This window comes from Alligator mississippiensis, chromosome 2 (assembly GCF_030867095.1).
Source record: "Alligator mississippiensis isolate rAllMis1 chromosome 2, rAllMis1, whole genome shotgun sequence".
Taxonomy (NCBI): Eukaryota; Metazoa; Chordata; order Crocodylia; family Alligatoridae; genus Alligator; species Alligator mississippiensis.
The window spans coordinates 292,469,395-292,493,388 of NC_081825.1; the positions used below are offsets into that span (position 1 = coordinate 292,469,395).

Sequence of the window (23,994 nt, forward strand, 5' to 3'; positions counted from 1 at the left end):
GCCCTCTGTAACAGGGAGCCTGGAGCTCCTGTTACTTCAAGGAAAGAAACGGCAGCATATAGGGCCTGGGCAGCTGAATACAGACCAGCTACAAGAGGGAAGGCAGCAGAGGAACACTTTTAGGTTAGCTCAAAAGCCTATTAGTGTGCTTAAATTTGACATTCCTACTGCCTTGGATTTTGGAGGAGGGGATCTTGATATGATAGGATTCTTGACAAAGAAAAGGAAGGCATGAAAACAGCAAAACAAGGACATTGGGCTTGAAAAGGTCAGATTTCAACTGACTTAAAGGTAAGGTCCCAGGGGGACACAAGTTAAAGGATAAAGGGATCCAGGCGGGCTGGCAGTTCCTAAAGGATATGGTATCAGTACCTCAATGGCAAGCTATTCCAACACAATGGAAAAGTAACTGCAGGAGCCTGAGGTGGCCACACAGGCAATAGAAAGAAGAGTGAGACTCCAGGGAGCAGCAGGAGCTTGTACAACAAACTCATGAAAGGAAATGAGGTACAGCCGGCAAAGGGTGTTAAAGATGAAAAGAAGGACAAGAAGGGGCTCAGTGAATGTGTTAGAAAAGAAAGGCCAAGGAAAAACTGTGGGTCTGCTGCTCAATGGTAAGGTTAAGCTGTTAACAGGAAATGCAAAAGTAGTCCTCAACCAGCTTCGCCTTTGCATCTGTCATCACAAAAAAAAAAAAAAGCTATAACCAAACAATAACAGAATTAACATAAGCAAAGTGCAGGGCTACAGATCATGGCACAGAGTATATTGGAGAGCTTTGTGATAAATTGGAGTGAATTTAACTTAGCAGGGCCTGACAAAATTCATCCAAGGGTGCTGAGAGGAAGTAGGTAAAGAGCTCTTGGAGTCTGCAACAATGCTTGCAAAGTCACAGAGAAAGGATAGGCAAAGTCCCAGGGGACTAGGGAAGGGCTGACATATAGGGCGCGTCCACACAACCAAGCATGCGTGCTTGCAGCAGCTCAAATAGAAGCGGTGCAAATTTGAGCCAGGGATTTTTGCTTCAGTGCATGTACTTGGACATGTACTTTGTTGTGGAGCAAATTGTGCCACTTGGGGCAAAATAACCCTGTCCGGCTCTTCCTGGATCTTCCGCCAGGGGGAGCTAGAGCCCAGGATCAGCACCTGTGCTGTCCCCAGCAGTATAAAAAGCAGCCCTGGAAAGTAGCTCAGGGCTACTAGCTCTCAGGAGCTTCTGGAGCCCAGCCAATTGGTACCTGGGGACATGTAATAGGTCGCCCTCCCCAGCACCACCTTCCTGGTCATCCTTACATGGGGCGCCCTTGGAGCCCTCTTGGAATTTTTCTGTCCCACCCTAATCTTGCCTGCCATGTCTTGATGGAAATTATTATGTGAGCGGGAGACTGTCCATTATATTGAGTATGTTGGAGTCTCTCCCAGGATGGCCTGACCCCTTTTTCTCTACCTAGGCCTCCCCATCCAAACCTACCAAACAGAGTTAGACTCCGAGGCTCTAGCTTTTCCTTCCAGTGCCTGGAGGCTCATGGCCCTCTTTTTTGCTCCCTTCTGGAGCATGGCACTCCCTGGCCCAGAGGCACAGGCACCGGCCCCACAGCAAGGGGGTTGTAAGTTCAAAGCCAGGGGGCAACCCCACCAGTCCAAACAAAAACCAAAAATATACCTGCACCCCCCTGGTGCACCAGGCCTCCCTGGCCTTTTTAAGATGGTCCCTTGAGTGCCAGGGTTTGTGTCATCCCAAACTGCGCCCTTACTGGCACTCGGGCTCTCCACAGCCCTGTCTTGCTCTGTGCCTCACTGGCGCCGGGGCTGTTCCCCCCACACGCTGCGCCCTCACTGGCACCGGGGCTCCCACTCCAGAGTGGGTCCTCAAACATGAGGCCTCCTCCAACCCCTAATAGCCTCACCCAAACCTCTGGTATGTTCAATAATCACAACAACAACAAAAAAGTAACTGCACGTACTCAATCAACACAGCGGGTCAGCTTACATTAACTCTCTTCGAGTCTCGGGACTGCACCGCCGGCTACAGTCCTGGTTGTGGATGCAGTCATCATCTCACAGGGGCTTTCATAGCTTCCCCCTTCCTGTTGTGGACTGCTCCTCAAACTTCTTCCTAGAGCTCTCAGGGGCACTGCTTCCCCTTCAGCTGCTGACTTCACTACTGCTGTTCAACCCAGGATTTTTATAATCCTGCCTCTTCCGGTCAGCTGACTAGCCATCCCAGTTCATCAGTTAACCCCTTCCTCACCAGCCCTCCATGCCCAGAAGGTTCTGGCCTTATAGGAGCACACCTGCTTCCTTGTGACAGGGTTAGGGTTCCCTGTCACAGGACACTATGCCTTGTGCCGGCTGGACTGCTGCAGCAGCCCTGAGAGTTCCCTGCACCCTCTACCCACTGCAGCAGTCTGGCAGTGGAGGATGCTGCCTGGCTGTGACCGGCTGTGCACCTGCCAGACCCAGATGGGGACTGCACAGCTAGTAGAGGCATCTGCCCCTCTGGGCCAGCTGCCAGTGGACTGTGGTTGCAGGGTTGGCCTCTGTGTGGCACTATTGCCACATGTGCCCCTGCCCGGCCATCTGGGCAGCTATCACCCAAAAGATGTTCTGGGTGTGGTGGCCTGCTTTGAACTGTCAAAGCATGTCCTTCTGGGCCCATTTGGTCAGGAGGTCAGCCACAGCCAGCTGGGTCCAAGGTGCCATATACATATTTTACTGCCCTCCCACAGGCTCCCACACAAAGGGTTCAGCCCCCCCCCAACAGGAGACTTGGCCCCCACACAAGGAATTCAGCCCCCCAACAGGGGATTTGGCCCCCACACAAGGGGTTCAGCCCCCCAGCAGGGGATTTGGCCCCCACACAAGCGGTATGGCCCCCCAACAGGGGCCAAATGGCCCCCACAGGGGCTACCACCCCCGCCCTACAAGGCCCACATGCCCCACCCCAGCCCCCCAATTGCTACCCCACCTGGCCCCATCCCCCACCAGCTGCTGCAGCCTCCCCAATGGCTGCCCCACCCAGCCCCACCCCCCACTCCTCCAGACCCTCAATGGCTGCCTCACCCTCCAACTTGAACCCCCAGGCCCCCATGGCTACCCCCACAACCCCAGGCACCATCACTTAAAAAAAACCCCAGAAAAAAAACCAGAAAAAAAAAGAAAAAAAAGGCCTCTGCTTACCTTTGAAGCAGGGGTGGAGGGGCTCCAGGGCCTCCTGGCAGAGCCCCCCGGGGAGCACAGGCCATGAGGGGGCAGCAGGGTTCAGGCTGGGGCTGCTGGGGCTATCACCCTGCCCCGCACTGTGCAGGCGGGGCCCCAGGCAGCCACATGGCACCTCCAACTGCCGGTAAGCACTGGGGTTTTTTGTTTGTTTTTTAAAACTATGGGGTGGCGGGAACAGGGATTAGGGGGCTTGGGGGAATGGGGCTGGTTGTGGCAGGGGTCGGGGGCCTCGGGGCTGGTGAGGGGAGGGACCAGCCAGGGCAGGGGTCAGGGGGCCTGGGGGAGCAAGCGGGGCCATTGGGGGTCCCCCCCATTGTCCCCTCCCCCCTCCTCCAGCCCAGGCGGGGCAAGAGGCACATGCACGCTTGTGTGGACGCGCTCATAGTGTCTATCTATATAAAAAGGGGGAAATGGAGGAATTGGATAATTATACATTGGGACTAGAGCAAATTATCAGAAGGGGTGAACACTAGCAGGCAACAGATTTGTTAAGAACAGATCAAGTTTATTTAGCATGATTTTCCCCATTGACCAGGTAACTTGTTTGGTGAATGAGGGGAACAAAGTGGACATCATAACCCAGACTTCAGTAAGGATTTTGACACAGTTCCATGTGACATTTGTGTAAGAAAACTGGAGAAATATGGCTTTATAGAACTGCTGCTAGATGGATACATAATCAGTTGAATAGCCACCAGCAAAGAGTAACTCTAAAAGGAATGATATCAGAATAGCAGGAGGTCTCGAATAGATTCCACGGTGGCGTGTTCTGCATCCGGTCCTGTCTTGTCATTATAATTACATTACACGATACAGGAATAGAAAGCTTCCTGATAAGTCTGCGGATGACACAAAACTGGAATTCCAATCCTGAGAGGTTTAGAATAATTAAGGATCTTGATAAACTAGAGAACTGGGTCTTGACAAAAACAAAATTGGATAAAGGCAAATGAAAGGTGCTATACTTGGGGAAGAAAAAACAGATGTACAAGCACAGAATGGCAGATAACTAAAATGTAAGAAGTGACATATTGGGTCAGACCAATGGTCACTTTTGCATGGCATCCCATCTCAGCAAGTAATAGATGCTTTAGAGGGAGAATGGGCATGTCATGAGTGATTCATCCCTTCTTGTACCTTCTCTGGCATCAACTGTCATTGGTTTAGGGATGTCAGAGGATACAACCGGCTTGGTAGTAGCGGTGCCAAGAACACTCTGGGGGTTAGGATAGATCATGAACTCAATGTGAGTCAGCATTGCGATGCAGTTGCAAAAAAGCAAATGCAACTGTGAGCTACCTTAACAGATCCTGTATACAAGGCATGAGAGGTGATCGCATGGCTCTCTCTTTTTTTTAATGATGGTTTGGCTTCAGCAGGTGTGTGGTGTGCTGTTCTGGGGTCCATGTTTTAAGAAGGATGTAGGAAAACTGAGGTGAGTGACAAAGATGATGAAGGGGTTGGAGTGCATGCTGTACAAGGCATAAAAAACAAGGTATGTTTAATCTGAGAAAAGGAGATTACAGGGTCAGAGAAGGCCAGGATGGCAGATTTCAAATATTTGAAAAGCTGCCATAAAGAAAAGGAGGAACAACTGTTTTGTTTTCTCTTGCTGCAGAGGGCAGACGGAAGGCAATGGACTTAAACTGCATCAAAGAAGACTTTAAATTAAATCCCAAAATAAAATTCCTAACTGTAAAAACAGGAAGACAAAGGAACAAGCTACCTTTGGGAGCTGTGTAATGTAACAATGTAATTTTACACCAGAAAAGTGTAAGTCTTTGTCTGCTTTTACTGCCTGGTTCATGTAAGATGCATGTGTTGTAGTTGTTAGCTAGGGGACTTGGGGCTAGAGTTTTAAAGGTATTTAAGTATCTAGTGGTATTTTTCAAATGTGCCTAGACAGTTTAGTTGCTAAACGTTCCCTGAAATTAATGAGTTTCTAATCTTTTTAGGTACTTTTTGAAAATCCCGCTAGGGACTTTATCTGTGTATCGAGGCACTAAATACCTTTGAAAATCAGGTCCTTGGTTGTTTGAAGAAGGGAAGGTTAAGGATTCTAGGCTCACTTCACCATTGACTGCCCAAGAATCGATGGACACCTTGGAGGTGTTCAAGAAGAGATTGGACAAGCACCTGGCTGGGGTTACTGAACCCCAGTGCTCTTTCCTGCCCAGGGCTGGGGGTCAGACTTGATGATCTACTACATCCCTTCTGACCCTAGAAATCTATGAAATCTATGAATGGTTAGTTACACAATAACTCTGTAAAACAATTTGTAACAATCAAATTTGAGCTGAGTTCGTGATGTGAGCATGACCTTAGTGATGCTTTAGAAACTGCGCACCTTGCTGGGGTCAGATGACCTCAGCAGTCTTTCCTGCCCAAGTGCAGGGGAGGCTGGATCTGATGATCGTGTGAGGTCCCTTTCAGCCCCCTAACATCTATGAATCTATTCTTTCTGTTGAAACACCGCATATAAAAATGGAGCATTATTAGGTGCCCTGAAATTCTGTGCAGGTATTACAACTCAAATTCTTTACTTAACGCTCATTTGTACTAAAAACCTTGAAAAATCTTTGCGCAGAAAGACTGTATACATGGAGTTATATCTGGGGCACAGTTCTTTCCTCTGACATTATAACAATTAATGTCATATCTGCTTCTGAAGCAATGGCAGACTAAATTGCCTGGGAGTGTTGTAAGCATGATGGCTGCTGGATTGGGTTCACCTGGACACTAAATCTGCAAGTGTTAACTGCTCTTATGATTACTTGCATGTGTACTTGTATACAAGGATTAACAGGACCTGGTCTGGGGTGTGCTCTACGTGGAGTACATACCCCAGGCCAGTCCCACACTCCAGGTGCCTCGTGACGTGGGGCTGGAGGTGGTGTGCAACATGCATGGCTAGTCCAGGGCACATGCTGCATGTGGCACCCATGCTAGGTCAGTGCTGGGGGCTGGTCTGTGGGCCCAATATGGCCTGCATACTGGCCCCACATGCCTCATCCAGCCCTGTGGACACCCCTGCTGTAAATCATTTTCAGTTATCATCCTTTCCTGTGATGAACTGCCTAATAACAGACATAAACCAGGGAGACTATGATTCTTAGAGCACGGGGTCAGTTGCGATCACATCTAACATGATTTGTTATTTCAGGCGTTACCTGTTTGTGGCTAGAAATGTTTTTCTCTAGTTTTATAAAGCCAAGAAAAACAGGCTGGCATTTATTTGTTTATTCTTTCCCCTAATGTGGCAAATCACTCCTTTTAAATCTAACAGTTGAAATTATTGGTTTCAGCACCTTATTTCTCAGGAAGAAACCTTGCTGAGGGAAATCCCCACTGGCCCATTAGAGACCTTTGATAAATTTCCGCTGGCACTTTGCCTGACTTCAGACTAACATGGCTAACTACCTCCCTGCTGATGACATTTGATCTTTTTTATCAGAGAATCACCTTTTCTTTCTTATTCTGTATACTAAATGTATTGCATGTTGACCAATTCCATCATCTCTTCTGCATCATCTCTGAATTATGGTCATGTGTAGATGAAATGGGGGTTTACTTCACCATAAATTGAAGTGGTAGGTTTTTAAAATCTCACTGCTTTAAATTTAGAGTAAAGTAAACCCTCCTCTAATGTACATCTGTGTCTTACCTGCCTCTCCGGTGGCGGGGAGAGGACAGTGAGCTGCCAGCGGGTGGAGTGGTCCATGGTGGGGCTTGTGCTTCCCTCTGTGGCAGTGGCGCCACTCTTCCTTCCCCCCCAGGCGGCCCCTGCCTGCAGGCACCCAGATCGGGCAGTCCTGGGGGGTGCCACAGCTATGGAGGGAAGGACCCTATGCAGCTCATGCAGGCAGGCAGGCTCCAGAGGGCTGGGGGCAGGGAGGGAGATCAAGCTTGCCCCCTTTTTTTTTTTGGTTCTTGGGTGGAGCCTGCTTTCCCGGGCTGCTGCCAGGCTGCCTGTATGGGCTGCCAGCACAGCCCGAGCCACACAGAGCCCGGTGCTTCACTCCGCAGCTGTAGGGCAGCAAACTAAAACTCCTCAGAGGTATTTCAGTTTGCTGCGCCCCAAAGTCATTTAAAGTGCATTTTGCCACTGAATGTGCTACAGCCACTGGAATTAATGCACAATACGCCACGGATGCATGCAAACAGCAATGCCACTAAAGTGGTGCAAAAGCGTTTAACTCGCTTTAAAGTGTTGTGCACACACACACCTTGTTTCATCTACACACGCCCTATATACCTAAGTACACATATAATATGAGTATGTACATTATGCACAAAGAGGTGGCATCACAGGGATAAACTTTAGAGCCATTTGAGATAAGAATGCATCAGTACCTTTTGAACATCTTGTGTGCTGTCTGCCAGATCGGTTAGGATCTGTCTTGGTTTGCAACTTTCCTAATTCCTGAACTGCCTCAAATAGCTTCTCCTTTTCTAACCATAACCTGTGTCAAGAATGGTTACCTTTTTGTCTTCATGGGGTTAGAAATAGGAGCTTTATGCTGTTGGGATTCCTTGCATCCCAGCAAGCATTTGCAGCCTGATTCATAGCCCAGTGATGTTTTGGATCAAGCCCTAGAAGGCACTATGGTAATGGCCTTCTAAAGCTGTGACACTTTTATACAAAGATGACACGAGCAGGGTGCGGGGCCCAGGGCAAATCAGCCCATGTGGGGCCCCACGTCTGCTCCAATGCTGGACCTAAAGAAGCAGCCGGAGGGGGGGGAGGAAGGGGGGGAGAGGGTAGTGAGTGGCTGGATGCAGGGCCCCTCAAAGCATGGGGCCCGGGGTGGTCGCCCCTATTTGACCCCCTTAGGGACAACCCTGCTTTTATATAAAAGCTAACTTCAGTAATTTGGGCGGGTTTTATGTTTCCCTCTGGGGCCTGCACAGTAGAACTAAAGTGTAATGGCTTTTCAGGTAGAGGCCTATAGAAAACAATCCCAATAACATTTTGAAGACTGTTTTCTGCACTGGTATTTTTTGTAATGTATACTACGCAATAATTATGGATTGTATAGGATGGATTGTGGATTGTGCAGGATGCTTTGCATAGGGATGATCCTGCCTTGGGCAGGGGGTTGGACTAGATGACCTCTGGAGGTCCCAACTTCTCTATAATTGCATGAAAATATTACTCCTGCCCCCACTCCCCCCTCCCCCCAACAAAACCAAACCCCAACCCTCATGTTTTTAACAAATGAAGGTTGTAACGTTGAGCACTCAAAAGGAATGAAAGCCCCCTCCCTCCCCCTTGTGTGCACATGGTGACTACAGGCTCTAATTCCATGATCATATTGTTTATTTTTTTCAGGATCCCTGATTCATTCACTGCGTAGATGGACTGTGCTCGGGGGATGAATGGGGGCTGAGTTGTGAAGGAGGTTGTTTGTCAGCATGACTACGGCTTCATTTGCTGGAAGGTGAGACAAAGGACTACAGGAAGAGAATGGCTGGTCCCATGGTTAAGCTGAATGGTACCCTGGAGAACTAGATTTTAGCCCTGCCTCTGCAACACAGGTGTGATGTAATAGAAGGCCAGTGACTTGGACCATGCTTTTCACTGCTGATCACTAATTTTGTGTTCTCTATCACATGAATACTTGTGATGTGATCTGCAAAAATGTTGAGCACTTGCAACGGCAACTAAAGTCCATGGGAATTGAACTAGCAATGCACCACATGCCCTGAAATCTGGTCTTAGGCTTCTGAGCTTGGACACCCAAACTTATCAGATGCTTTTGACTCTAATTTCTCCATACCTGATTTCCTCATTCATTCCTTAGCTCACAGGGTGGTTATGAAGACATGCCCATTGATCTTTAGATAAGATCACTGATGTTTACAAACCACGCTGATATTAATTCTTCACTTGGAAAGGAGTTTGGAGGGTGTCCAGCGAATGTGGCGTTTGGCCACATATCGAATGAGAAGTACAAAAAGAAATTATTGAATAGCTACCCATTCATGCAAATGCAGTATCATTTGGCCTGTGCATTGCAGGCAACCTTTATTCTAGCATCGCCTAAGTTCTTGGCACCTGCTGTTGTAACCCAAACACTTGAAAGTGTATCTGTTCTGTAGGTGATTTTCTACCTCCTTTTATCATAGGTGATTTTCTACCTCTTTTTTATGTGTTGGGAAAACGACAGAAGCCAAGAGATAGGGGAATGTGTCACCCCCTGTTGTGTATTCATTTGGAGTTAATTGCATAGCACAGTGAGGTTGGAGAACCAGCACCGCCCTAGGCTTTCATTATTGTGATGCCATAAACGTAACACAACTGGAGTGTTGGCAGGGGGCTTTCATCACCTACCCAATAACTTTTGACTCTAAGGGCTATTTGACCTTTTGTGTCAGCTTTTTTCCCCTGACCAAGGAAAAAAGGCTTTTTGACCAAAAGTTGGCTTTGATGAATTCTTGTAAGTATGTTGCTTTGATAGGAGTCTCTTTTTTTTTGAAAGAGAGAGAAATCAATGTGTTCACAAATCTATTTCTTAAAAAAAAAATGTAAGGGCTTCTCCCCCCACCCTGCAAAATGAGACTTCTACACAGATATTTTTAATGGAAAAAGCTGCAATATTGCAGAATATTTAATTGAAATATATAAGAAACTTTATTGCAAAATTCTTCATGAAATGAAAATGTTTTCCGATGAGCTGTACTGGCTCTTCAGCTGGCATTCATTATGCCCACTGCTCTTCAGCAAGAGAGATGAGATAATAACCTAAGAAATGCTATACTGGGTCAGATCAATGGTCCATGTAGCCCCATATCCTGTCTCGACAGTGGCAAGTCGTAGATGTTTTAGAGGGAAAACGTATGAAAAGGGCACATCTGAGGTGATCTATTCATGGAGCCAGACAGACAAAAGATCTGCAGATTTTACATACTGCTCCACAAATTCGTGTGTGGTTCTTCTCATTTCTTGTATGCCTGTATTGCAGCCAGTGATCACTATGTGGTGTTAGAAGTGGTGAATGAGAAAGAACTTTAAGGAATTTGATTTCCAAACTGAAAAACACGTTGGAAACTGAAAGTAATTAGAGCAACACATGGACATGGAAGGACAAGGACCTCTAAGTGATCTTCCTTCACTGTTATAGTCTAAATAGAAGAACCAATAGTCATGAAAGTTTTGCAACCTTCATCTGCCCTTCTGATGTTAGGCACTGTAGAAGGGCACTGGAAGGCCTTCAAATAGAGGTTTGAGTGGTACCTGAGCAGCCACAGGGGCAGAAGAAAAAATGACAAAGTCAAATCCTCAATACATTTGAATATTGTGGGAACTTCTGGCTGTTTATAACACCTTTATCTTCATAAAAAGGTCATCATATGAAATACTGTCCAAATTTGAAGAGTACAGCAAGCCAAAAAAGAACGAGACCCTTGAAAGACACTGATTTTTTTTTTACATGCAAACAAACAACAGAATAAAGTATAGATCAGTATGTTATTAAACTAAAGAGACTGAGTAGGAACTGTGAGTTTGAGAACTTGACAGAATTTCTGAGTACAGATAGGATTATTTGTGGCATTGCAGACACGGCAGACAAGAAAGGCTATTGCATGAAGGCAATTTGTCCCCCCGAAAGACTGTCTAAATGTGCAGGGCTTGGAAACTGCAAAGACCCAGGCTGCGGAGCTAAATTCACCAAAAGGGATAGGTCATGCACTAGGCATGAAAACATGTGGCTAGATGAAGCCACCTCACCACATGACATTTTCCTATAATAAGAAGCCTTCTCACAGAGTGGGATTTTCTCCTGGCAAGCAAAAATGCACCGAACGTGGAAGGCAACATGACCCTAAATATTGTGTTGTATTTGGAAAGCTCTGTTTTAAGTGTAACAAAAGGAACCATTTTGCCAGTTGCTGCAGATCCCAAATGCAAAAACCTCATGTGCATACAGTTAAAAGCCCACCAAAGAGATGTTACAGAGATATGGCAGAATTAAGCAGAATCCATGTGAGGGACTGAATTTTGCTAGTGGAAGTGCAAGGAATGATTATTCCATTGCAACTGGATGCTGGAGCTTGGATTCATACTTTGCCAAAGCATGAATAAATATAGAAAATTCAACTTGAGACCAAAAGTGAGTCAAACAAACATCAAAATAACTAGCTATTCAGGAAAAAAAACCATATTAGTGAAAGGCATCACTAGCACCTAGTATAAACATAGAATATACATACTCCCATTCACTGGGGTACTTCAGGAGGTGAGACCAATTTTTAAGCAGGTGCCAGCTTGTGGGAAACTGAATCTAGTTAAAAGTGTGTTCTTGCAGTAGAAGACACAACTTCCATGCCTCCTGATGATCATCTTGGCCATCATGTCCACAATCTGGATAGTTTTCTTAGGAAGAAATCAATCAGCCCAGAACACAAGAAGCAACCATGTCCTTATGGGAAGCGATGTGGCTACATACATAAATGCCAGCACTATCATGCAGAAAGAGGACATCAGCCTCAGTGGTCTGTAGCTAATGAACTTTGTGCTAGGTGCAGAAGCACAGCTACCAAAAGTGCAAGTCAGTCAGATCTCCATAGAAGAACTCAGGTCTAGCAAGACTTGGAAGAAAAGCTTCCCACCAAAAACAAATCAGAAACTGGGTCTGATGCTTTGTCCATCTGAGAAGAAAGTGAAACCTCATGACAGACTCACAGAAACTTGTGAAAAGAGCTACAGAAAAGGAGGAATTAGAAAGTGAGTGGTAAAGATTCACGCCACAGTGACACATGAGTAACCTCTCCTCTGTAGATGGGCATTAATAGATTAGGAAGTTAATTGATTTTTATAATTTTTGTTAGGAGGAAACACATAGGTGTAAAAGTTATAATTTAGAGATACTTCCTAATGGAGAAGAGTTGGGGATTGGGAAAGGGTCCCTCTTGTGGAAAGCCAGTTAGTGAGAGAGAGACAGAAAGGATCGGAAGATTTTGCAGCCTGCTGATCCACAAATTAAAATATTTTATTCTCATTCATTGTGTGCCTGTATTTATTGAACCCAGTGATCACTACATCTCCAATGATTTCAAGGTTTCTTTCCTAAGTAGTAATAGGTAGTTCAGAGCCCAGCATTGTGCATGTATAGTGGAGGTTATTTTCTTCCCTGTGTGTGTTACTTTGCAGTTGTCAACACTGAAATTTATCTGCCACTTTATAGCCTACTCACTTAGTTTTCTGAAAAACTTTCTGTAACTCCTATCAGCTCAGGATTCAACTGCCCCAAATCAATTTAGTATAATCTGCAAACTTTGCAATTTCACAATGTATTTCTCTGTGCTTATGGTACATGGTTTCAAGGCAGCTTTGCAACATGTTTCAAGGGAGAGGAAGACAGATCATTCTATAGTTTAAGAGCAGCAGAAGTGCCATACTGGGTCAAACCAATAGTTCATGTAGCCCAGTATTCTGTCTCCACCAGTGGCAGAAATTATTGCTATAGTAGGAGAGCAATGAATCTGTGATCTCTCCCCTATTCAATATCCTCACTGACTTCCACCGCTGTCGGTTTAGAAATGCCAGAGGAAATATCTCCAACCATTGGGCTCCTACACACGTGTGGGGAGCCTGCTCTGACATGCTGGAAACCCAGTGCATCTTAATTAAGTCTGCTGGAGCCTGGAAATTGATGCGCTCCGGCAGCCTTGCACATCATGTGCATCAGTGTTGCTGCGCTGAGAAATGGTGGTGGTGCACTTTGAAATAAAACATGTCCGAAGACCTTAGTTCAAAGTGCCCTGCTGCTGTTTTTTCAGCATGGGGATGTGCAGCGATGCTGATACATGTGACATGCAGTCACTTCAAATTAGCATGGCTTGCTAATTAAAGTGCCTGGCACCTTGTCCAGAAGCACGTGTAAAAATTCCCATTCTGTTCAAAGCCATTAATAGGTTTATCACCCATTATTTTATCCAGTCCCTTTCTGAACTTAGCTATGCTGTCTGCCTCCACCACCTTGTGTGGCAATGATTTCCACAAGTGAACTACACATTGCATTAAAAAGTACTTTCTCTTGTTAACTGTAAACCTGTCACCTACGAATTTCAGTGGGTGCCCCCTAGTTTCGGGATTTGGTGAACAACACTTCCCTGTTCACTTGGTCCACACCCTTCATGATTTTATAGACCTCTCTCACATCCCCTTCAGTCTTCTTTTTAAACTGAAGAGTTGTTGCCTTTTTAGTCTCTACTGGTTTGGCAGCTGCTCCATGCCCCTGATCATTTTGGTTGCTCTGTACCTTTTCTAATTCCACTACATCCACTTTGAGATGTGGGGGCCAGAACTGCACACCGTATTCAAGATGTGGGTACATCATGAATTTGTAAAGTGGCAGGATGATGTTCTCTGTTTGGTTTTTAATCCCCTTTAGGGCTGTGTGAAGCTTTGGGTGCTGATTCAATTCGGAGAAGATTCAACGTGATTTGGCGGCCGAATCTCTGAGTCTGAATTGAATCAGGGGACCAATGAAAAGGTCTGAATAGGTCTGAAGCTCTCCAAATCGATTCGGAAAAGATTTGTTGAGCTTCGGAGATTTGGGCAGTCCTCGCTTGCTGCCGCAGGGAGCTGGACCGGGACTCCATGCTGGTAAGTAAGGGGCAGGGGAGGGAGGGTGGGAGAAGGGGGGAGGTGACCATGGGGGGATCCCCTGCCTGCTCCCCAGCCCCCCTGGCCCTCGCCTGTTCCACCAGCCCCCCTCATGGCTGCCCCACCTGGCCCCAGCTCCCGGCCCTTTAAACAAAACACACCAAAAAGCCCCCACTCACAGGCTGCCGCAGCGGCCTCAGGGCTTCTGGGAGCTCATGGCAGAGCCCCCCATGCAACGCGAGGCAGTGGGGGACATCGGGGATTGCCCAGACCTTGCGGCAGCCAGTAAGTCGAGGCTTTTTTTTTTTTTAAAGGGCCGGGAGCTGGGGTGGGCGGGCGGTCATGGGGGGGCTGGGAGAGCAGGTGTGGGTTGGGGGGCTCGTGGCAGAGCCCCCCCATGTGGCAGCCCCCCTCCTGGCAGCACCTGGTGAGTTGAGGCTTTTTTTTTAAGTGCCAGGAGCTGAGGCGGGTGGGGCTGGGAGAGTGGTCGGGGGATGCGGCCTGTGTGATTCAGAGATTCAGCTGATTTGGCAACAGCTGAATTTCCAAATCAGATTCGGCTGAATCGATTTGGGACAGTGATTCGAATCACCGAATTGAATCACTGTCCCCCGAATCGGCTGAATCCAAATCCAAAGCAAATACTAGCTGCTTCGCACAGGCCTAATTCCCTTCTTAACCATGCCCAGCATTTTAGTGGCTTTTCTGATCACCACTACACACTGAGCTGATGTTTTTAGAGATTTACAGTGACTCCAAGGCCTCTTTCCTGAGTTGTACCAGCTAGTTCAGAACCCAGCATTATGTATGTATGGTTGAAATTATTTTTCCCCAGGTGTGTTACCTTGACATTGAAGTTCATCTGCCATTTTTTGTCCATTCATCTTTCTGCAGCTCGCCTCAATCAGCTTGGGACTTGACTGCCCTCATCTGCTACTGGCTCCCCGTGTCCACTATTATCCTTGATCCAGGACCATACTTGCTCCCCTTTGCAACAAGCTGAAAAGATGATACCCACATCACGATAATGCTTACCGACTACAGTCCCTTGGGTCACAAAATAAAAACAGGAGGCAGAATTTACCATTCCCTGTTCTGCTATGTCATCTGGGGTTTCCCTGTTCTTTGTCACAAGTTGTTTCAGTGATACTTGGCTGCAGCTACTATGGATAGGGCAGCAGTTGTGAAGCAGGAAAACTCATTTGATGTCAGTGAGCTAGTATGACTTCATTGGATTTAGCGGTGTTATGTTAGTCTTTTCCAGTTGAGTTGAACTCTGCTTACTGGGAGTTCTGTTATGCAGAATAACACTCTTGCATTTTGTCAGATGTGGCTTCACACAGGAGTTTTGATTGTCTTAAAGTAATATTTATAAACCCTAATCTGCGGTCTACCGGATTACCTTTTATAATTGAAAATCTTGTGTTCTCTGTACTAGCGAGGCATAGTGGAACAGAACAGCTTTGAGCACAGCCAAGTTCATCCCACCTCAGAGTCCTGTGTGTTTAAAAATATATTTTAGTATCTATGTGGGTGGTTCCTGCCTTAGTGCCCAGACAGCTCCAGGGGAACCTGATTCACCTTGTTACATATAAACATTGCAAGCAAAGGCAAAACTATGAATAAATTAAAAACTTGCTATTACTTTAATGGCAGAACTCATTTAAGTGAAAAATTGAGAAGCATCTTACGTGCAGTTTATGCTGACCAGATGATCTCTAGGTTTCCTTTTCCTCTCGCAGAATGAATTTGTGCCAAAATGAGATTACTTTTCAATTAATACAATAATTGAATCAAAGATATTTGAGCAGGCTGCTTGAATGAATAGGTCTTTCGTACCAAAGGTGGCATAAAAATATTACATCTGGCCTAAAGCAGGCTGAAAGCGTGCATCTTTCTGTTAATTTATGATCGTGGCAAGTGGAAAAATAGAGACGTTTAGTTTTATGAGTAACAGAGGCTCTCATTTTATTTTGGAAGCAGTCCTAAAGTAATAAATCCTCCCTGAAGTAAAAGAACCTATTCCAACAGCATTTAGATATTTAAAGGCAAGGTGCTCAGCTAGTATAAATTAACTTCATCACATATATTGACATCAGCCCAGGATCACTGGCTCTAACTTGAGGGAGGTGAGCAGTTGTCTTTCTGGAAATATCACTGGAGGATGCTGTTGAGGTCTGAGCAGGTGTCCCAGATTTCGAGTCAGAGGAAGAGAAGTGAGAAAGGGAGGGAGTGGGATTTACCATTTAGCATTGCTACTCCAACTGTCCCATTTTGATACGATTTTAGACTGATTTCTGTTCTCCAACCAAAACCAGTATTGCATAATTTTTCTGAAATAATGGATTCTCTAAAATTCCCCAAATTCCAGAGGTGTCAAATGTAGTAGAGGGCACAATTTGGTGCAACATCTCTACAGCAAGAAAGCGTGTTTGGAACCAAGTACGTTTTCTGTCCCACTTAAGAGCAGATGGTCGAGAGGGGCATTTTTGACTTGGAAAGAAAAGAGAAGTAAGCTCTCTCCAGATCATGCTGATCTTCAAGCTATCTGACAGCTCACTCCTTGCTAGTTTGACACTTTATACTTCCAACTAACAACCCAGTATAATTTGAAGATCCCTACAAGATGATGAGTTTCCTCTGCAGTTCACGGTTTGTTCTCTCTTACATCAGACTTTTTCTTTCCAAGGTTATCTTTAACCTTTCCCAGCATTTCAGGAAAGAAATGAGGTGTCCCCTAGAGCCTTTTGGCGCTCGAAAGATTTGAAGGAAGGCTAGCATCCTATTGTGCACATTCTGCTGCCCTTGTCCTGCCAGACAGCTGTGACATTTAAGAATTTCTCCTTGGAGCTTGCTCCTTTTCAAAACTTAGAGTCCAATTAATGCCCCTAAAACCAGAGTGGTAAAACTTTTCTTTTAAGTGGGATATTCAAAGTTGGATGCACAACACATAGCAGATGGGATGAGTGTTGGATTAGGTTGTCATATTTCAAATGTTGAGAGAATAGTAAGTAAATAGACATAGAGAGGGAAAGCAAGAGAGGGGTTTGATTCAGAATTCAGAGTTAGGGAGGAGGGTGGTTTGGATTTCAAAAACAAAGTGGGAAATGGATGAAAAATAAATAGAAGAATCCAATCTGGGTCAGAAGGAGGCTGGGCTGGGAGCACAGCAACTGAAAATGCTATCCAGGCAGATCAGTCATACAGCATTTGGCTATGCATAGATGCACCTCAAGGGCTATCACACACTTTAAAGACACAGACGTGCAGTGCTCGGTACATGCCAATTACTAGATGCCAGCGCTGCCTGTATCTGGGGCAGGGCTCAGCAGGGGCAGCTCGTAAAACACATCCCTGTAGGGGGAACCCCTGAAGGTTTCAGACTTGTTCTTGAAGAGTGAGTCCAATGAAAACATGCTGTTTTGGGACTGATTCTCCTCCAGGACCAGTTTTGTATCTGTGGAGCCCCATGATTTCGGTGGAGCTATTTCTGATTTGCATGAGTTGAAATGAGAACAGCAGCAGGCATTGTATTTTCAGTGGTTCAGGCAACTGTTTACTGACAGGGCGGCATATAAAATAATAGCTGCCTTTGGCAGAAAAAGGTCCCTGATGTGACCAAGCACTTGAGTATGTTCTAAACTTTAAGCAGTTGAAAAATTCAGTTGATTTGGGTCCGGGTCTAAGCATAGGGGAAAGTTAAAAGATTCAGACTTATTCACAGCATACATGGAAGCACTTGTGTTTGAGCCAATTAAAGTGAGTGGGCAGAGCACTTGAAGCGGATTCTGCAGGGCATCCTCATGTTCTGGCAGGGATGGGCTAGATAATTTAATGGAAAAAGGAGGAGGAAGATGGAAAATAGCGGTGAGCCTGTATAGTCTGAAATGGCTTCAAAAATGGCATAAGCAGAAAAAACAGATCATTCAGCTAGCTCCCAGGATTTTAGTGTCCACACTTTTCAAAGTTATTGTTAAAATTACTGTGTAACTTATGATCCTGCTGGAGGCAGAACCCGAGATGGGTCAGGAGTGTGGAAAAGCATGCACAGCAATTAACGTGCAGTCTCTGTTAAAACATTGACTCATCTGTTCCTCTGGGACTCTCACATCGGAGAGAGATAGTAGGGAAAGATCCCAAAATAAAACAGGGAGGTCATAAGAGGCTGAGACCCCTCTGTGCATGGCTGCTTCCTTCTCCTTGGGTTTAACTATCCACCTACTACCAGATGGCAACTCTTTGTACCTGATGTCAAAGCATTGCTCTTTGTGTACAAATCCTTATAGCAGTGTTGCCAAGCTGCAGTTTTATTGGGAGTCTTGTGATTCCTGGAACTCCCTTCCCCCTCCCCCAAACCCTGCTGCTGAAATCATGTGAATACACGAGAATCTCAGCTTTCATTAAAAAAAAAATATATTTCTAGCCTTTGCACTAACAGAAAAGTATCTGAGAGGCAAGGATATTTTGGGGAGGCTGAGGGGGAGGGGAAGATATATTTTATTGGACCAGCTGTATGGTTGGAATAAAGTTAAATAGGCTTTCAGAAAAGTACCAAGGTGTGAACTCCATGGAGCAAAATTTTAAGGAAGACAACGCATCCCCAAGAGACATTTTAAAATCTCATGCTTTTTAAACTAATTCCATGATTCTGGGTGCTCGAGTCATGATTTCTGAATGCTTGGGGTGGTAACAACATGTGCATGGCTATTTCCTTTGGAATAACATTCAAATGCCGCTGTAGTGCCAGGTGCTGTACAAACACCCAGTGTGACAATGCTTGCCCCGGGAATCCTGTAATCCAGACTCAGTTATGTCGTCTTGGCATCTGCAAGATATCAGCCAACTTTTAATGACGCCAGCCAGAGAGGCTGCCATGGGGGGGATGTATGATGCTTATTGTTATAATGACAACCTTGAGAGCTCACTGTGATTAAAACGGTGTGTCTGTGTTTTGTCTTGTTGGATCGCAAGCTGTATGGGGCTGGGGGTAGGTGCAGCTTTCCAGCTGTGCAGAGCCTGGAGCATCCCTTCTCTTTTCTGGGAGAGCTTGGCTGCTGCAAGACTATCTAGCAGGGTCTCATGGATTTGCCGCCAGCTGCTGCTGCCCTGTACTTGTGGGGAGTTGGGCTACTACTCAGTGATGCAAATGGACAGTGCGTATTTGTGAGGCGTTGGGCTAATACTTGGTGCTGCAGGGTTTGTTAGTAGTACATGCAGATGAACAATGCCAAGCTCGTTTTGTAAAGTCAGGTTCTCCCATCAAGGTCAACACGGCTGTGCCATAAACTAGCTCAGTTCCCCGGGGGCAAGGGTGCCCCGCCACGGGCATAGACAGGTGGTATGGGAGCTGGTTACTGACAGGGCAAAGAGAAGCAACAGTGGCTGCGTGGCTGGCTGCCCCCATCCTCCCCCGAGTCCCTTCCCCTGCTGCCCGGCCTGCCGCGTGTATGTTGGGCTGCGAAGGGGATGAAGCCTTGAGGGGAGCAGCGGGAGGGAAAGGCTGTTGAGGCAAAGAAGAGCAAAGAGGGGAAGGAGGGCAACAAGCACCACTAGCAGTGTGGAGGAGATTCCCTAGGAGAAGAGACCAGAGAGACGAGGCCTGTTGTGTCTAAACAAGAGACCTTGAGTGGGGACAGGAGAAGGGTTTACATGACACCCATCTTTCCTGCCCGGAGCAAGGGGGGCTGGACCCGAGGCCCCTTCCAGCCCTAACCGTGGGTGACGGTGTCACAGGCGAAGCCGTAGGGCGTTATCATTGCCTCTCACAAGACAAACCAGGGGTTAAGACACGGGTCAAGCCGGCCTGTCCCTCGTGGCCACACGTGCGGGGAGGGGACACTTCAGGCAGCCTCCGGGGGGCCGGGCAGAGCGGGAAGAAAACCCTTGCCAGCCCCAGCTCTCAGCCTGCCGCGGTGCCCCGTGTGTGCCGCGGGCGGGGGCCTCCCCCTTCCCTTCCCTTCCCTTCCCTTCTCTCTCTCTCCCAGCGGCTCCTCCTCGCCCCGCGGCGCGGCCGCATCCTCGCAGTCGCTCCGGAGCGCGGAGGCGGCGCCGCGGGCTGAGCCCGCCCCGCGGCCCCGGGCAGGTGCAGGAGGGGCAGCGCCCGGACATGCCGCCGCCCGGCCCCGGCAGCAGCGGCGGTGCGGGGCTCGTGGGGCCGGGCAGGGCGCAGGCGCGCCCCGCGCGGAGCCCGCAGTGCCGGAGCGCGGTGCGCGGCACAGCCCCAGCCCCAGCCCCAGCCCCAGCCCGAGCGCCTCTACCATGAGCTGCCGCGTCCTCCGCAGCGCTCCTCACCGGCACCGGGCGCCACACACCCGCCGAGCCCCCTCCCGCCGGCCGCTCCCGGGCCCCGCTCCGCACGCGCAGGATGCCGGGCGGCAAGCGCGGGCTCGTGGCGCCGCAGAACACCTTCCTGGAGAACATCGTGCGGCGCTCCAGCGGTGAGCCCGGCGGGCGGGGAGGCGGGCAGGGCGGACGGGGCCGGGCGAGCGCGGGGGGGACCCCGCTCCGCGCCCGCCGCCGCCTCCCAACTTTCCCCGGCGCCAAGACCGGCTCCTGCGGCGGCCCCGCGCGGAGGGTGGGCAGCCGGCGAGAGGCGCTGCCCCGCCAGCGGAGTTTGCAGGGATGGATTTGCTCCGTCTGTCCGTGTCTCCTTCTGCCTGGTCCTCTCTCTTTCCTTCTCTGCCTCGTCCTCTTTCCTGGTCTCTTTTTCTGTGTCTGTCTCTTCCTTCTTTCTGTGTGTCTCTCTTTCCTTCTGTCTCTTTTTTCCGTCTCTCTCTTTCCTTCTGTCTCTTTTTTCCGTCTCTCTCTTTCCTTCTGTCTGCCTCTCTCTTTCCTTCTCTGCCTCTTCTTTCTGTCTCTCTCTCTTTCCTTCTTTCTGTATCTGCCTCTTTCTTTTTTGCTGTGTTTCTCTCTTCCCTTCTGTCGGTCTTTCTGGTTCTGTTTGTTATAACAGAGTCACCGGTTTCCTCTTGCTCTTCCCTGTCTAAGCCCTCTAGTATAGTGGGAGACATCAAGTTGCGTTTTAATGCTTTGAGTTTTTGGACCGATGCTGAGAATAATGGAGCGGAGAGCAAAATTTTGAAATGATGTCTTTGCTCTTTCTGTCTTTCTTTCGGTCTCCTTCCTTCTGTCTGTCTGTCTTTCTGGTTCTGTTTGTTATACTTATAACAGTCACTGGTTTCTTCTTGCTAATCTGTGGTCAAAGCCCTCTAGTATTCCCTGACACATCAAGTTGTGTTTTAATGCTTTGACTTCTTGGACCAATGCTGAGGATAATGGATCAGAGAGCAAATTTTGAAATGATCTTTCCCTCTTCCTTTCATGTTCTATTTATTATAACAGTCACAGGTTTCCTTTTGTTATCCTGTGGTCTAAGCCCCCTAGTAATTTGTGACACATTAAGTCTGGTATCTGTGGCCAGGATTTATAGTGGGGATTTATAGTGATTTTTGGTGGTGCTAATCCTGCAGGCGTGCAAACACGAAGGGTGCTGTCTGCAGTTCCACGTCCGCAGGCTCCGTCGGTAGATGGAAACGCTGGTGGTCCTGTAGCTTTTCAAGTTCCACGGTTGTAAAATTATTGATCAGTTTGGGAATTTATTTTACCCTTTCAGCATCTCGGAAACCGCAGCCAGGAACATGCATGCAGCCCCTCATCTTAAAGCGGTGAAGTGGGCACAGGTCGTGCCCCTGGGGATTGGTACACATTAGGCCAAATGCATTTTTTTACCTAGTCTGTACACAGGCGAATTCTGATTCAAGTGCACGGGCTCTTGTGTGAATGAAGTCTGAAAACAGACCTCAGAATTTAGCCCACTGAAACCTTACAAGACGTTTCACTCCAGACAAAAAGTATAGAACAGCATTAGGACGTCTATTTAGCACCACCCAGGTTTTCTACTGCCAGATCGAAAGGAATCAAAACTCATGGCAGAGGTGATATCTTTTATTAGACCAACTAGATATTTGCAACCCCCTCCCCTGCAGATCAGCAATTATGCAGTAGCATGAATCAGTTTAGATAGACAGTGCCCCAGGTGGATAGCATTTAAAAAAGTTGCTGGGTGTATTGTTAACAAGTGCACAAATGCAGTTTCCAATCCCATAAATCATCATCCCTTTCACCCCTTCAGTTGCAGTGTTGGGTCTACTTCCCATCTCTGCCTGAAGTGGTTGCATCTGGTGGGTTACGGCTGATTTTGAGATCAGACACTGACTTAGGGAGCTGATTCTGTTCCCTGTGAAGACCGTGGGAATTCTGCCATATGCCATCAGTGGGAAGAAGACAGAGACCTGTGCTTTGGTTGAAGGATGTTCTGCTTGGTGATTAAATGTCAGCTTCATAAAAAAAAACCAGCAAACATTTTTGCCTTCCCCTCGCACTCTTACTACCCAAATCAAGCTATGTGATGTGATTGGCTGCTGATTCGGCATCACGTTCGATAGCTGATGGATCGCTGAAAGCTAGGGTTTCTTGCACCAGTGTATCCACCAGAATATTAAATGCAAGATTGAATAATTGTGCATTTGATGTATACCTTTCCTCTGACCATTTCAAAGCATTGAGTGGATTTTAATTAAAGCTCACAGTGTTACTAAGCAGGTGCAAATAAACATTCACATTCTAGTTTAACACCAATGAGGAAACTGAGGCACGGGCAGTTCAGTTGTTTTTCCCTATGTTCACACAGCAGGTCACTAGCAGGGAACAAAACATGAGTATCTTAGTTTTTAAGTCTTTCCTAATGAATTCTTAGTAAGGGGTGAGATTCAAAAAGAATGGGCAATAAGTTGTTTTTCTTTAAAGCTGTGTCTTTAAAACATATTATTTCCCATCTCATTTTAAATTTGACCGAAAAATGGGAATTTGGGATTTCTCATGTTGGATCAAGTAATGGATTCCTGTAGTTGGCCTGCCTGATTCAGGAAGGAACAAAATCTCTCCCTAATGCCCCAAACCATTTTGGAAAATGATGTATAGATTGGGACTTGCTATCTGGAGCATGTAGGTGTTCAGTTTTATGCCCTGAAGCATGAAGTTAGATTACCCTTCCTTTGATTAACCATTGAAGTTGTCATGGTCATAACATCATTTGGTTTTTTTAGAAATAACCTTGTTCATTAACAGTGAGTTTCCCATCTAATGGGCCAAACTAAATAGACTGTGAGTGGACCAAATATTGCTCAAGTAGTCCTGCTTGCTATGTGGTACGGAGATGTCCCTTTTTCAATATATGGCAGGGTTTTAGTCAACAGTGTAGAATCCAGTGTATGAAATAGTACTATTTTATTTTTACATACATTTGTATGCAAAAATTTTCAGCGATTTTTCAGCGTCACCTTGTGGGACAGGATAAAGAAAAAGGATTTTTTTTATTGTTTAGAATTACTTCAGCATCTTGAATACCTCAATGACGCTCCCTCTAAGTTCTTTCCAGGGTAAAAAAAAAAATACTATTCTGAAAAGTTCTCTTATATGTGAAATCCCATCATACTTTTTCTTGGCCATAAATCTCAACTGAATAACTTTGCTTTTCTGTACAAAATGCATAGTAATTTTAACATGTGGAAAGCTGGCACTGGCACTGTTTTTGACTGTGGGAGTTGTGTGCACATATTGAGTGTGGTAGATAGACTTTGGTGTTAAAAACAGTCATATGTTTTATTTTCAACATGAATTGGAAATTTTGTCTCTTAGGAATCTCAAGTACCAGTTTTCTCCCCAACTTGGACAACAAAATAGATTAATGCCAGGGATCCCATGATGAGGCGGTCGTGATTTAAAATGCATATAAAAAAAATATATCGGCCACTACTTTTCTGTTGTTCATTTGCTGGAATGGGCTTCTGGGAACACCTTATTAAAATTATGGCTTCCTGCTGAAAAGTGTGGGAAGATTTGTTGGTGGTTTCCTTTTGTCTTGGGATGTTCGCTTCATTCTCTTCTTGTTGGGGAACTTCAAGCTAATCTTTCATCACTCTGAAGCTTAGAAAACCAGCATATCTTGTCTTTTGGACTGCACCGTGTTGCTTCATCAGGTGCGTTGGAAAATTGAAAGGATTTCCCAATGGTAGCAAATTGTTCATTTAACTCCCTCCCTTCCCTCCCGCTGCCAAAAAAAATAAAATAAAAATTGATGTCCCAAGCTAAACACCCTGCAA

The 23,994-nt window shown here is 46.6% G+C and overlaps 1 protein-coding gene across 1 annotated transcript in view; it reads left to right on the forward strand.

The window, feature by feature from the left end:
- Positions 1–19,935: 19,935 nt before the first annotated feature.
- The window catches only part of KCNH5 (potassium voltage-gated channel subfamily H member 5), a 271,205-nt gene continuing 267,146 nt past the window's right edge, over positions 19,936–23,994 (forward strand). The window contains exon 1 of the mRNA XM_014598759.3: positions 19,936–20,271. Coding sequence (XP_014454245.1) covers positions 20,199–20,271 — 73 coding nt within the window. The 5' untranslated portion in view covers positions 19,936–20,198. The remainder of the gene's footprint in view (positions 20,272–23,994) is intronic.